At 40.7% G+C, this 14,551-nt stretch overlaps 1 protein-coding gene and 1 long non-coding RNA gene across 5 annotated transcripts in view; one reads left to right on the top strand and one right to left on the bottom strand.

Moving 5' to 3' along the window:
* Nucleotides 1-8,119, bottom strand: part of NMNAT3 (nicotinamide nucleotide adenylyltransferase 3) — a 23,187-nt gene extending 15,068 nt beyond the window's left edge. Inside the window, exons 1-2 of one of the 3 annotated variants that reach the window (XM_030280352.4) lie at nucleotides 7,981-8,119; nucleotides 297-433 (exon numbers count right to left, since the gene is read on the bottom strand). In XM_030280352.4, coding sequence (XP_030136212.1) covers nucleotides 297-405 — 109 coding nt within the window. In that variant the 5' untranslated portion in view covers nucleotides 406-433; nucleotides 7,981-8,119. The remainder of the gene's footprint in view (nucleotides 1-296; nucleotides 434-7,980) is intronic. The other 2 variants (XM_072933299.1, XM_030280353.4) reach the window with 2 other exon arrangements.
* On the top strand, nucleotides 8,036-14,551 carry LOC115496384 (uncharacterized). 2 transcript variants are annotated; one of them, XR_012057348.1, is made up of 4 exons: nucleotides 8,036-8,128; nucleotides 9,856-9,917; nucleotides 10,514-10,664; nucleotides 13,986-14,551. It is a non-coding gene; the product is annotated as an uncharacterized lncRNA (long non-coding RNA). The 2 variants fall into 2 exon arrangements; XR_012057347.1 differs by lacking the exon at nucleotides 8,036-8,128 and adding an exon at nucleotides 8,197-8,283.

The raw sequence follows: 14,551 nt of genomic DNA, 5'->3' as shown, positions 1-14,551 counted from the left end.
TTGGAACATAAAAGATTTTCCTAAGTTTCAAAATTATTAACCATATTATTTCACAAGGTTCAGCCAGTGCCAAGAGCAAGATCCTCAAACTGCTGATAAAACTTTTACTCTCTTTGTGTGAACACTCATTACACTTGCTTATACACTGAGGTAATGGCAGACTTTCTATATTGAATATCCCATGAAAGCTTTACATTAATATCAGTAAAGAATATTAAAATGAACCCAGCTGTAAAGCAAGAGCTGATCTAAGTCAGTATTAAAACTCTTTCTTGCTTTTCCCAGCCCTCACTGACCTGTCTGGTGCAGGTGGTCTCTGGCCAGCTCAAACAAACGCATGTGCATGTTGGTGATGGGATTAAAGGAGCCACAGGCCAGGAGGATGACAGGAATCCTGTTCCTCATCCTGACAGCAAAACATTACAGCTCCTCCCTGAAATAAAAAAAAATTAAAACAAAAGACAAACTTGAGAAAGAGGAGTCTGGCCTTGGTTCCTGAACTAAAAGGAGCTGTTTCCAGAACTGGGTGTTCCTGGAGCACCAGCACTGTGTCCAGAGATCAGTCCTGCCCTAGCATTCAGCACCTGCCCTGCTCAGGAACACAGCTGTTCCTGGATATTAATCAGGAGAACACCAATACATTCTGCTTCCTCACACACAGACAACATACTCCTAGAACAACATACTTCTAGAAATTTACATTCCTATTACTAAAGCCTAACAATGTTTTTTTACTTCTTTTTAGTTTTTAACTTGCTATTACTGGAGAGAAAGGTTTTGTTCTTCATGGCTTGTGTCTTCGTGGCCACTGACAGCAGGCCTGCTACAAAAGGATTTTTTTTTTTTAATAACTTCTTTCAATGAACCTTTGCAACACATGACAAAACCTCACGTGTAACATCCAATCCTAAAGTGTAACTTCCTGGGAGCTGGGCAGGCAGCACTGGGGGTGAGCCAGCTGGCAAACACTTCCAGCCAGATTATCAGCATTGGCCTGTGCGGTTCCTCTGCTGCACTGTGGAGCAATGGCCAGTGCATCAAGTGAAGAGGAAGCACACCTGTGTCAGGAAATCTCCAGGGCATAGAAAAGCCGTGAGGAGCCTTGCAGGGGTGTTTACAAACAGCCCTGATACAATTTGGTTAAACTGTCAGAAACTGTAGCAAAAATCAGTTTAAATCCATTGTGCTTGAAGCTATTTACTTGCTTAGCTCTTTTTAAAACTAATCCAGAATACAAGTGGCATGATAAAAACAATTGTGTCCCACATCCACGTCTGCAAATCCAAAGTCTTTTCCTAGAATTTGAAACCTCTACATTGCTTATACCTGTGTATCATAAAAACACCACTCTCCTCTCTTCCCTGGCCTCCAGCCCTCCCATCAAACAGAACAGGCTTCCTGCAGAAGACACCTGCATCCCAAACTTCAGAACCCAGTCTTGGGATAACAGACCAAACCCAGCAAAGACTGTTTGTTCTGATCAGCCAAATCTCATTCTCCATCTGCACTGTAGTTGTAGCTCAGAGCCCACCTCTTACTGTTCCCAGTCCCTTCTCCGCCCCTTCCCTCCCTTCTCTTAGAAAACTCTAATAGTAATGGTTAAATCTGTATCAAGTCCATGTTTTATAGCTGCCAACATGATCAGTTTGTTTATGGAGGATTTACAACCTGAAGACTGGGACTGTACCATGGAACAGCACTCAGTGCACCAAGCAACAAGTGTTAATACTGTTATTTGTGACTTTTAAAACCTTTTTACTGAGAAAATCCTTTGAAGCATTAAATGCTATCTACTTCCAGCATCTAGTACTGAATAAAACAATTGTTTTAAAATGTTTTTATTCTACTTTCCTCATTTATCATACCTTTCATCATACTAGGGGAGACACACTGGGGAGAAAAGACTTGCTTGCTGTAGAGCCACTAAAAACTAGCAATAGTTTTATGGTCTGTAGTGGGAGCAGCTGGAGGAAGCTCCTTTCACTGCTCTCAGCTCTCCCCTCTGGTGTACTGTCCCCGTGCAGACACAAAAACTCACACACGAAAACCAAATGCAAAATGTATAGCTTCTTTATTCAGAAAAAAACAAAAACTGTTATTTTGATCAGTATCAGCAATTCTGTAAATATATCTTCATTGAATGGGGGAAGGTGTTTCTGCCCCGAAACTGGACAAAACATCAGCATCTGGAGCTCTCTCATTGCTGGCTCACGGCTCTCCTGTGCTCCCTCCTGTTCTGATCAAGTGCAGTTTATATTTCCATAGTTGTTCCTTTATTTGCCATCTCAACTGAATGATTTCCTTTGCTTTGCTTTTAATTCTACAGACTATTGTATTTTTCACCTAAAACAAAGTTTTATACACTCATTTATAAACTCATATATATTTCCAAGGTATAAACTCTGGAAAAAAAAATTTATACCCTGGAAACTCCAGGGAAGGACTTCAACCCGTGACTTTTAGTGGTAATTTGACAGTACTGACAATGGAAACTCAAAAATCAAACCACCACCAAACAAACAGAACAAAACCAAAAAAGAAAACAGAAAAAAAACCCACAACAAACCAAGATTGTACTGACAGTAAATAAATGCATAATGAAAAAGCATCTCACAAGGTATTACACATCTATAAACTCACAATCACCCCATACGTACATATATATTCCAAAAAAACAAACAATGCTTTTATTTTTACTATTCCCAAATATGGTACCCCCTGCACCTATTCAACAGGTCTAGGACAACTTTTAGTATTTGAAACAAAACTTTCTCATTCAGTTGCTATCTCAGCTGGTATTAATTACCTGAGGGGTTTCAAATCATTAGAACACCATACAAAGTAACAGAAAAAAAGAGAGTGAAGTGATTTTTCAGCTAAGCTCTCTTGAGAAATCAAACCCTGGGGAAAGTTTAAACATGGAGTCTGTGTGCCCTGCTCTGGGCCCATGTTCAGCAGCCCTGGGCAAGCAGCGCATTCCCAGAAATGCCAGTCTACAGCTTGGGAAGCTTCCAACAACAGGGACATCGTGTGGCAATGCAGAAAAGGGCAGTCACCTTCAGATGGGGAGGCCACACTTAAGCTATATAAAAAACGTTTAATGATGGACAAAGCATCATGATTTTTATTAGATAGTTCCTGCAAGTTCTTTTCCTGGTGTTTATATTCCTACAATATGTCAGTAACAGATGATGTTACAGATGACCACAGTTAAGTTCTGCTGAAAGTCAGTAGTTAGGACCATATCTGATTAATTAGCAGAAGCAGAATGGAGTGCTGAGCAGCACAGTCTGATTCATGAGTTGTTAAATTAGTAAACTGGAGAACAAGACACTGATATGTGCACGCTATGAGTCACTCACCCTTGAGGGAACATTTCTGCAAAAAGCAGAAAGAAACCAAATCCTAGCACACGATTAAAGCATTATCTCCTCCTGTGAGGGTGAATCTAGATTAATTTAGATGAAATTTAGATTTGAACAAGTTCAAAGCTGTCCGATTCAATTCTTTTACTGGGCCACACCATTACCTCACAAAAATGCATGCAGATGCACTGGGACCAGCTGAGTTACACCAAATGACACTAAGAGTATCGGAGTTGTGTGACAGAATTTGAAAGTCAGGAAATAAAACTACATTTAGTAGCTGATCCAAATCCTAGCCAGCCACAGTACACAAATATCGCTTAAAAATATGACTGGATATGAGAGCTTCTCATGCTGTTAATAATAGTAATTCTCTGCTGCCATAGAGAAGTTACTCCAGACAGTAAGTTCCCAGCATTTCCTGTCATCAAAACAAATCCTCCACAACAGTGACAAATATTTACCTGTATATCCCCATCTTCTCTTTAATAATGAACATATATACCTGGTTGAGGAAAAATTGAAAACATATAATCTGAGGCACTATTTTATTTACTCATCAAGAAGTTACTCACTCCAGCCACAAAGGATTTTACAAGGAGGGCATATATATTACACACAGCCCAATATGATGTTGTAACTCTCCCAAATAGCTTTTTCAGGGCCACATGGTGAGTCATATTATTATTATTAAATTCCAGTGATTCAAGTGGACCCCATTTATTTGACTTTCACTGAAAGCCAGGACAGGATATATGATTTCCTATCAAATTCATTGTATCAGAACCAGGAAGCTGCTCCTTCCAATCCCCACACCAGACTTAGTCAGAGAACACATGTCCCATTGCAGCTTCAGAGAAACCCCAAGATCTGCTCCCCTCCTCACTGCAGTATTCACCAGAGCAGCAACTCCTCCAAGCCTATAAAAATCATCTGGGCTTTTTCACGTGTAACACAGAAGATGGCTCAAAACCCAGCAAATGCTGCCTTTAACAATGCACAGGGGGTTTTGCCTGAGACAGACCTGCTCACTTCGAGGATACTCACTAGTTCTTCTTCCTCTCTGTCCAGGCAGCAATTTTCCCAGCAAAACAAAAAGTTCTCTGTGAATAAGTCACCTCACAGAAAACTGCCTGTGGCCCAAATTCCAAGTGCCCTGGTGGCAACCAGAGAAAGCAGCCTCAGCAGAAGTGTCTCCACACTTCACTCTTGCCATTCCTTCATTTTAGGTGGTATTCCTTTCACAGAAGAACCAACAAAACCTCTCTATCAGTTACATCTCTAAAATCAACATAAACATGACTTATAGCTCCATTTACTTGGAATGAGTTTTTCTTCTGAATGAAACTACTTCTCTGTTTTCAGCTTTCAATCCCAAGTCTTGCTGGTCTCCTGCTACAGAAAATTGGAAGTTGAAAGGGACTAAAGCAGAAAATTCACCACAAAATACACACTGACAAAGTACAACAAATATATTGAGCACAGGACTCATGCAGTCTGAAATACATGCATATATTGAACCTCCATTTAATAATGAACATGGCACTGCCTTCAACAATTTTGTACTCTGAAAAATTTGAGCAGAATTATTGCTTAGCACAATCTTACAAAGATTGTATTCTCAACACACACAAAACTGTGCCTGCAAATTCAAGTCAAGAACACATGTTTTTTAAGCCTGTGAGTTGCTGCAAGTTTATAACTAGGATTCCACAGTGGAGCTCAAGAGTGTCTGGTCCCAGAGTCCAATCAATAAATATCCACAGAAATACTCCCACAATAATATCCTATGTATTTTTCTTAGTATTCTTAGGAATACTATATGTTATTAACATTCTCAATCATCCTGCAAAATAATCGCCCTTACAGGCCACCCATTGACTGAACAGCAACAAGGAATACAAGAACCCAGCAACATAGAATTCAGAAAGCACTATTCCGTCACATCAACAGTAAACTCCCATATTTTTAACATCCCTATTTGTGCATTTATTGACTATTCTGAAGTTATTTCAGATTTTCTGCTCCCCTTAAACAGCAAACATGTAAAGACAACCACAGCATAACATGCTTAATGTTATTTTTCTGTATTAGGGAAAATAATGAAATAATCCCATTTTGTACAAAAGGCATTAATTCACAGAATTCACAGAAAGAGTAGATTGGAAGAGACCTTAAAGATCATTGAGTCCAACCCAGCTCCAACACCTGAAATAAACCCTGGCACCCAGTGCCACATCCAGGCTTTGTTAAATACATCCAGGGATGGTGACTCCACCACCTCCCCAGGCAGACCATTTGAGAACTTTAGTGTCCTTTCTTTAAAAAATTTCTTCCTAATATCCAACCTAAATTTCCCTTGGCACAGCTTGAGGCTGTGTGCTCTGGTTCTGTCAGTGCTGCCTGGGGAAAGAGACCAGCCCCACCCGGCTACAGCCACCTGTCGGAGAATTGTAGAGTGATAAAGCCACCCCTGATCTCCTTTTTTCCAGGCTAAACACCCCCAGATCCCAGTTGCTCATAAAATACTTGACCATGCTTAGACGCAGAGCTCTGCAGCAGTTTCATCTGGTGACAAGGCCAGTGATACTCCACTAACCCAGAACCATACAAAAAATAAGTAAAAAAGGACCAGACTGGCCAAGACCTCGTACCCAGTGTTTGCTGGGTAGTGCAGGATTTCACTGGCCTCACACAACACCACTCCCTGCACAGTTTTGCGGCATTTCCACAACTCAAAAGAATATGGTCATCTCCTGTATCTTGTATTTCTTGCAGTATGATCTTTATAATTACTGCTCCAACAATCCCTAGTGATCACTCAACATCTGACACTCAACTCCCTTCCAATTTTTTGTACCCATATCCCACTAATAAATAAGCTTTTTCTTCTTCTGCAGAATAATTGTCTAAACTATTCTAAGTACAGCCAGTAGTCTTCCTTCTGTTTGCATGTACGAGTCAGTCATCCACAATGCACAATATATTGATTTACAGAAAAAAAATGATTCACACAGAACTGCAGCTCTGGGAACCTATTTTAAAGCAAACAAATTGCTGATTTAGTGAAAGCACCAACTTGTCTGTCAAAACAAACTCTTGCTAAAATTTCAAGAGTTCCTGTTGAGAAGCCGTTCAGAGTAATTTTTTGTCTATCAACACCTCTGTAATTTTCTTTCAGCTAGCAAAACACACTTAGCATATCCTAAGGCAAATTTCAGAAACTGAACTTGCACATAAATGGAAGATAAATTTAAGTAGCAAAGAAAACATCTTCAATCACAAAGATTTTCTCTTATAAAGCTGGTTTTAAAATGCAGCAAGCTAATGAAACCCCTAGCAGTACTACTGCAGAACACTCAGATGCAAAATAATTATATATAGCACTCATGGCATAAGGCAGGATTTCCAGAACACAGATCAAGACCTGTGCCAGATCACTGGGCTGGATGGCATTTTTTATGTTTTTCAAGTTATCCATTATACTTCGTGACCCTGCACAGCAAATTTCTTCATTTCTGCTAATTATTGTTCAGAAAAACGCACAGCGCTTGGTGAGCAGAGTGACACCCACACAGCCATTTGAGTGGTAATTGCACTAAATCAGCAGTGTGGTGCGGAGGATACAGATGTGAGCCTGGCTGCTGAGACTGAGGCAGGCTGCCAGTGGCACCTGCTGGGCCAGGGCAGCAGCTAGGGTTTGACAGCTTCACCTGCTCCAGGTGCAGCAGCAGCGACTGAAACACTCTGTGAATTAAATCCTTGGAAATCATCCCTGCTATGAAATCCAGTTTGTCTCATTAAATTATTTTAAAAGGCATAAGCTCAAATTCCCCTCTGACAGGACTGTCACCTGTTGTGTTCTCCGTGCTCCCCACACACAGCTCTGGGCTTCTCAAAGGTCTTTGAGATTGTCTGAATGCTAATTAGGTGTCATAGTTAGGCTAAATTCTAAAATTTGCATTTCTGAAGTTAAAGGCACGAAGGCAGTTTACTGGTACAATCACACTGTGGAACCAGACTGCAGCAGCAAATCACGCCAGGAAAACCAGCTCACGTGGATTGTATTGCTACAAAGCTTAAAGCAAACACTGTGCATTGTTTGTAAAATCAAACAGCAGCTGCTGCACCCTCTTAAAGCCGGGGGAAAAGACGAGTAAGTTACGCGGTGAAATAAACAAAAAGTTTACTGTTTACAATATTTACTGCTGTCCTCTAACTCTCACACTGCACTTGGCTAGGTGTTGGGGGAGGGAAGGGGGAAGAAAGGAAAAAAAAACTTTTCTGTTTTAAAACACATACATCCATACGCACACACGCAAATATAATATACATATGTGTCTATATGGTGCTGGATAAGCGTTTAATCAGTGCGTGGCGTGGCCAGCCCGGCAGCCTCGGCCGAGGCTTTGAGTGCCCTCAGCCCGCTCCGCTCCGAGCCCGCAGCCGCGCCCGACTCCGGCGGCTCCGGCCGGCTCCTGCCTTCCTCCCCTCGCTCCCGACTCCGGCAGCTCCGGCCGGCTCCTGCCCTGCTCCCCTCGCTCCCGACTCCGGCGGCTCCGGCCGGCTCCTGCCCTCCTCCGCCCCGTCATTCCGTCCCCGCGTCCGTGTTTACCGCAGGACGGGCGGCGCCCCGCGGCTGCCCGGGCAGGCTCCGCGCGGCCGGGCCTCCCCCAGCGCCGCTGCACAGCGGCAGCCTCGCCTCCTTGCACAGCAGTAAGTGTATTTTTGTCACAGCGGCAGCCTCGCCTCCTTGCACAGCAGTAAGTGTATTTTTGTCACCTGAAGGTGACCTCCCAGACTTTCGGTTTCCGGCTGTTCCCGAGGGTGGGCCCTGTGGCGGCAGGGTTGTGCTGACAGCGTGGCAAAGTCGGCTTGCGAGGCGCGGAGTAATGTGAGAAAATTCACAGAGCCGGAGGTTTGTGTCTGAAAAGGAGACGGAGGAGTCCTGTAACTTCGTCGAAATAAAGGGAGAGGCCATGGGGCATTTTCTGTGGGATCATTCACATGACTGGGGTACGCAGCCCCATTTTTGCCCTCATTTCCTATCCACATCCCCCTTTTGCTTTCCCCATCGGCTGGGGTTCTCACAAGGTACTTCCCACATCCCCTACTCCGAATGTCCCTCTCTACTATGTACCCCCCCTTTTTTTTTTTTTTTTTTTTGTTCTTTTATGTAACAAAACACTGTTCATAATTCTGTAAAGTCTTTGTTCTTTCTAAGTTGAGGAATTTAACATGGCCTTGGCTGGGCAGCAGTCCGTGCCAATTAGTACCATTTTCTAGAACTGATAGTCTCTTCCATCACTTTCCTGTGTGTGAGTCCCTGGCCCTGTCTACAAGGAGATTCACACGGTGTGTTTGCAAAGCCAGTCATCTTATTCCTTTCACAAAGCCCAGCTTTCTCTGTGTCCAGTGGCCTCACAAAGTCATCTCCATCGGCTATGGAACGTTTTGCAAAATACGCCAATATCATGAAAGTGTGTTAAATAGATTTTGCAAAAAGTGAAGTCCAGAGAGTTTTAAATAATTTGCTTCTTTAATTCTTAGATTTTAATCCAGTTTCTTGAGACATCAAAATGTCACCAGTCAGGTTTAGAGTCCACCACAAACATCCTGTTTTTCATACTGATGAAAGGAAACAGAAAGTTTCCTCTGGTCTGACATTATGCTAAAAAATAAATAGGATTGTGAAATGCATTTTTAGGCTCTACTGTGTGAAATGCACATGCAAACAATAAAGCTTCACTCCTGCACAGAGGCCATGAGACGTACTTCAGATCTTTTGCTGTCCTTGCTGAAAGCTGGCCAAGAGATGGTTTTGGCAGTGGAGCTTTGGTTTCAGACTGGGAGCAGAGTTTTCACTTTTGAGGTTTAACTTCAGGGGGATAAAGTGGCAATGTGGGAAACGCTGAAATTGAACTTAATTGTGTGTGGCTGTGTATTTCTCCATGACATTTCCATGCTTGTTGTTGGTCCTGGTCTGTTCATGTGAAGTTCCATTTTTCACAGACTACAACTTGCAATTCGAGATATTAGGGAACTATTACTGTTAGTGTCAGGGAGACTTTTGTCATTTTCTAAAACAGAGAGAATGTTGGACAAAGACTACGCAAGCAATTTCTTATGCATAAGCAGTCCAGACTCTAGGTGCTTAACTTTTTTTGGGATTATATAATGATGAAAAGCCAGATTAGCAGTTTTGAAATGAACTAATGTGTCTATATAAATAATCTTTCTTACAAAAGGATCTAGAACATAGTAGAAAAAGCAATTCCCCAACCCCCTTTGACAGACAAAAGTCCATTTTAAAAAACTTTATGACACTGACATCTCGTGCCATCCTGGACCACTTATTTTGGCTGACCACGCTTACTAAACATAAAAAGTTTTTTCTGAAAAGTAGTAGCTCCTCTTTCTAGAGTTTGAATTACTGTTACATATTTTGTCAATATATGACTCCCTATAAAAGGAAACATTTCATTTACAGAAAAGACAACGAATCCAGATGTTAAATCTTGTGCATCGGGTTGAAAAACTAAGGATGAACTGGTGAGTGAACACAAATTAATGTGGCTCCACTGGTCCCAGTGGGAGCTGTTCTGTGCTGGCTGAGGTTCTGTCCTTCACCAGTTTTGTTGTAACTGCACCACAGATGTGCACTTCTGGCTTAGCTGCCTTTAAACATACAGTTTCCACTTCACATTAGTTTTTAAGAAAATATTTCAAAAATAAAATGCTTTAGAAGTGCAAATCCAGGGACCTCACTAGACAGGAAAGCTGGACTGGACAAATGCAGATCAGGCCAATGTGGTCAATCAAACGTTCTCTGTTTATTAGTTAGAAGATGGCAGTTTATATACACTTCAATATAGTTTACAGTTTACAAAGACACTCTCATTGGCAAGCTAACATTGTTTATCTTTGTCTTAAGGTGGACTAAACTTCACACTATAAACCTATACTAATTCACACCCAGAAAACCCAGTGCTTCAAATCACACCTTGATATAATTTCTAACTGCGCCACAAACTCCTAATTTCTAACTGCGTCACGGGCTTGAAGGCCTTCCAAGGCCCGTATCTGAGGCCTAGACTGAAGTAGCTCAAATCTCATTCCAAACATAAATCATGCCCTCTCTCTTTCAGAAATCCTCCAACAGATGTGAGAATAACTTCCTGAAGGCAACAGAGAGCTGGGTGTGATCCTAAGCTGAGTTGTCCATGAGCCCTCTGGATGTGGGTGAAATTGCAAACCATGCCTGAGGTACAGTGGTGTAAAGGGATGATGTGGGCAGAGGTGAGTACCAGACAAAAAGGTGAACAAGAGCTGAAGCACTGAGATGCTTCTCTGCAAGGGAAGAACAAATGACCACAGAAAGTTCCCCAGTGATAATGAAAGATGGGCTAATTAAAACCTGCCTTCCAGCAACCAAATGAAGACAGGGTTACTGCTACAGAAGCATGTCATGTTCTGACAATTACCTAAAGGGAATGGTAATCACTGGACTGGCTGCTGCTCTTTATCACTGAATTATTTTCATGCGTTTCTGGCCTAGTTTCAGGGGGAATTTGAAGCAACATGTTATTTATTCTGTTATATTAATATTAAGTAAAACAAAAATCAAAATACCCATGTCAAGATGTGAAACTATGAGTATGAATTCCAAGCCAAAGTTGTTCCAGATGTTGTGAATCGGTTTTTATAAGAAAATTTGGCATTTAATGCAGGTCTTGAGATGCAAACTCCCAGGGTTTTACACAGTTTGTGCACACTGAGGCTGTAGAATTAGGGAGTGTAATTGTAAATTAATAAATAATCTTTTAGTTCTTGGCATCTGCTCTGTTCTGATGTGTAGCTCAGATCTGAAGAAAATTCTATTGGGATGAGATGGAGAAGAGAGACATGAGAGAAGTGTTCATTAACCTTTCCCCTCCATAGCAGAGTTGGAGAGCATTTGTTTGAAGCTTTGCTGATAGTCACACAACTTTGTCTTTACACAAGTAAAGGAAATGCACAGCTTTTACACAGCTTGAACCTAATTAAGTGCTGCAGTTACAGCTACTTTGAACATTACATAGAATATCATAAATACATGTGGGCAAGAAAATGTTGACCTCTTGCAAATGAAAATCATTCTGTTGGTTGATTGCTGTTGGAACGAAAGGCAAACATTAGCAAATCCAGTACTACCGAGGCAAGTGGGAGGAATCAAAAGGCTAAACTGCAGTACAGAAACAAAGCAAAACAGGCTCCGGTGTGCAGATTCCTCTGAAGTCACAGAAGATAAATGAGTTAAGGTAGAGACAGGGCAGAATACAAAGCTTTGTCTGAAAGCCAAGAAAAAAAACCAAAGCAACTTAAAAAGGCTCGAAGAACAATCATAACACTTTTTAACTTGGCTGAAAAGGAAGGCTTATCTAGAAGATAAAATACAAACAGAGAAAGGGAGATAAACAAAATTTTTCACTTGTTTTAGGTTCCATGACCATCAAAGCAGTCTTTTTTTTTTTTGTCACAGGTGAAGAGAATGAAATGTTTGGTTCATTTCTTTCTGTTTTTAGAGAGTGTCTCAGATGTGCATTTTAAATTGCTTTAGGTTATTTGTTTTCCTCTCTCTCCTTAATCCTCCACTGTTTGTAAAGTTATGTCAGTATGTATAAATTGTTTTTGTAATTTCCTTTATTTGAATTATGTATTTACTTGTATTTTGAATTTTATTTGAGCTAAAATAGCTTGTTTTGTTTTCATAATTCTTTCTATGACATTCCATATTATCTTTCCAGCACAGTAAGTGGTATTACTGGCTGATAAAATCTTACAGTTTTTTGGTATTTTAATCCCAATTTAAAACAATTTTCAGGTTATGTCTGGATGTAGCAACAACAACAACATAAAGCACGTCCAAGAGAAATTTTGTAGGATTATTTAAAAATAGATTTCTTAATATAAGACATTTGATATTGTTTTTTTCAAGTGGATTTTATGAAAGTATTTGGCACCTTGCTTTTCATTCATGCATTCTTTGGGATCTCTGTTAGTGAATATTAGTGTGCTGCTATGTTCTTCTGTAACCTACAGAATTTAACTGCAGGTATTTCTAATAATTGTACTGAAAACCACAGCACCATTTTTGTCAAATGTCAGCTTTCCTATACCTAAAGCCTCTGTATCATTGGAAATTTGAGATTTAATAGTTTTGCTGAGCTGAAAGTGGGAGTAATCCCATTATCAACAGGAAACCATTCTTGTTTTCTTGGTATGCCTCTGTTCTAATTCAGAAAGGACCAAGACAAAAAAATACTGCTACTGTAATCTGTAATATATTTCTGTGCAGCAAAGCTGCTGTAACATCCCCACTGTGGATCGTGGGTAGCCAGCAGAGTTAGAACTTCTCTCTGTGGTGTTGTCCAACACCAGCACTTGCTGGATCTCTGTGTGCCCTGTGCTGATGATTTTAAGTAAATTGCATTTACATCAAATGTGGCAGGAGTCAATATGGAAATGTATCATGGTGGCATATTTCTTCTGATAATGTTCTGACTGCAGAGTGCTCGCTGATCCCTTGCACAGGTAGGGCACAGAGAAAGGAGATGAGTCCAGGACTGGAAAGCATTTGGGTTTTCATAAAATTTGGTATCTAACACATTTCCCTTTAGAAAAGATACAGAGAGGATTTTTAGTTCTTTCAATGCAGACCAAAGACTAATTTCAAACTTTGAAAGTTTGTTGTGAACCAGAGCTGGCATTTTTTGGGAGCTCTGTAAATTTTAGAATAGCTTCTCTGTAACACCGAATTGTGTAATGCAAAAAAAAAGAATATAATATATGACTTTCATTATTGCTTTTCTGAGAGAAATTGCTGTAAAGGCACATCATTCTCCACTCTCAGAAACTGAGGTACTGCAGCCTTTGATTCTGCTGCCACAGCCACACAGGCTTGCTGAAATACTCAAGTTTGTTGCTATTTTCTGATAGCAAACCATACTAGCAGGTTTTTTTCCTGCCATATAACCTCCTTTTCCTCTCCTGGAGCTGTCAGGAGGAAATTGAGAGATTTTTTTCCCATCCTAGAACTGATCTCTGGTTAGTACAGTGGGATTTTTTGGTCAGGAGAGCATGGGGTTTGTGTTTTGGGGAGGCAGCCAGTCATATGCTTGCCTTCCCTGGGTACCTGGTACTGCCATCCTCCTCAAGGACTATTGAGGCACAACATGGTTTGACTTTAAAAAAGAAATTAATTCTTTTTTGTTCATATGTGTACACCTTGTTAGGACATGCAATTTAGGACATGTACATGTTAGGACATGTACTTTAGAGAGTAAAAATTAAATGTGTTGTAAACATCACATTTTACCCATGTTTTTACTAGTATTTCTTTTATCTTCATCAGCTAGATTTCTTTCTCTCATCCCTCACCAGTTTAGTTTTTAGTGACTTAGCTAGAAGATTATTTAATCTATTTTACATAAACTTTGAAATTATACAATGAGGCATAGTCAAAATGCTTAAAATCTTGATTTCAGTGTCAATTAATGTAAAGGATCTTTTACAAAGCTGTATTGTGCAAAGCAAAGCATCAAGGCTTGCATCCATCCATCTTTATTGTTCCTCATTTAGGCCCAGATCCACACTTCCATGCCAGATGGCAGCTGCGGAGGAGTTCCAAGTTCTAGCAGCAATGGATGGGAAGATAAGTGCCTCTTGAGAAGGGAAAGCCAGATTGCAGATTCCTTTCAATTGCACCTGATGACTTATAGCCAGTCACTAATTGGTTTGCCCATACACGGCGGCATATTCAGAATCCAGCAGCAGTGCCTGACTTTGTCTGGAGCTCTGCTCTTCCTGCAGAGATGACTGCTAAAATAAACCCTTGCAGAGAAAAATATTTTATATGAAGCTCTGGGAAAAGCACACATGGCGGGGGAGTGGGGGTGGGAGGTGGGGGGGGGGGTGGTGTTTAAATGGGTTTGGTTTGGTTTTGGTTTTTTTTTGTTTTGTTTTTGTTTGTTTGTTTTTTCTTTTTTGGGAGTGTTTCATTTTGTTGTTTGTTTTTTTCATTTAGGAGAGCCATAAAATCTTTTGTAACTGTCATTGTTAGTTATTAATGCAAAATAGTGTAGCTGGCTGTGATATGCTAACAGTTGACAATATATGCATATTAAAACAGAGACAGAAATGACAAA

Source organism: Taeniopygia guttata, chromosome 9 (genome assembly GCF_048771995.1).
Source record: "Taeniopygia guttata chromosome 9, bTaeGut7.mat, whole genome shotgun sequence".
NCBI lineage: Eukaryota > Metazoa > Chordata > Aves > Passeriformes > Estrildidae > Taeniopygia > Taeniopygia guttata.
This window is presented reverse-complemented; position numbering and strand designations above follow the sequence as displayed.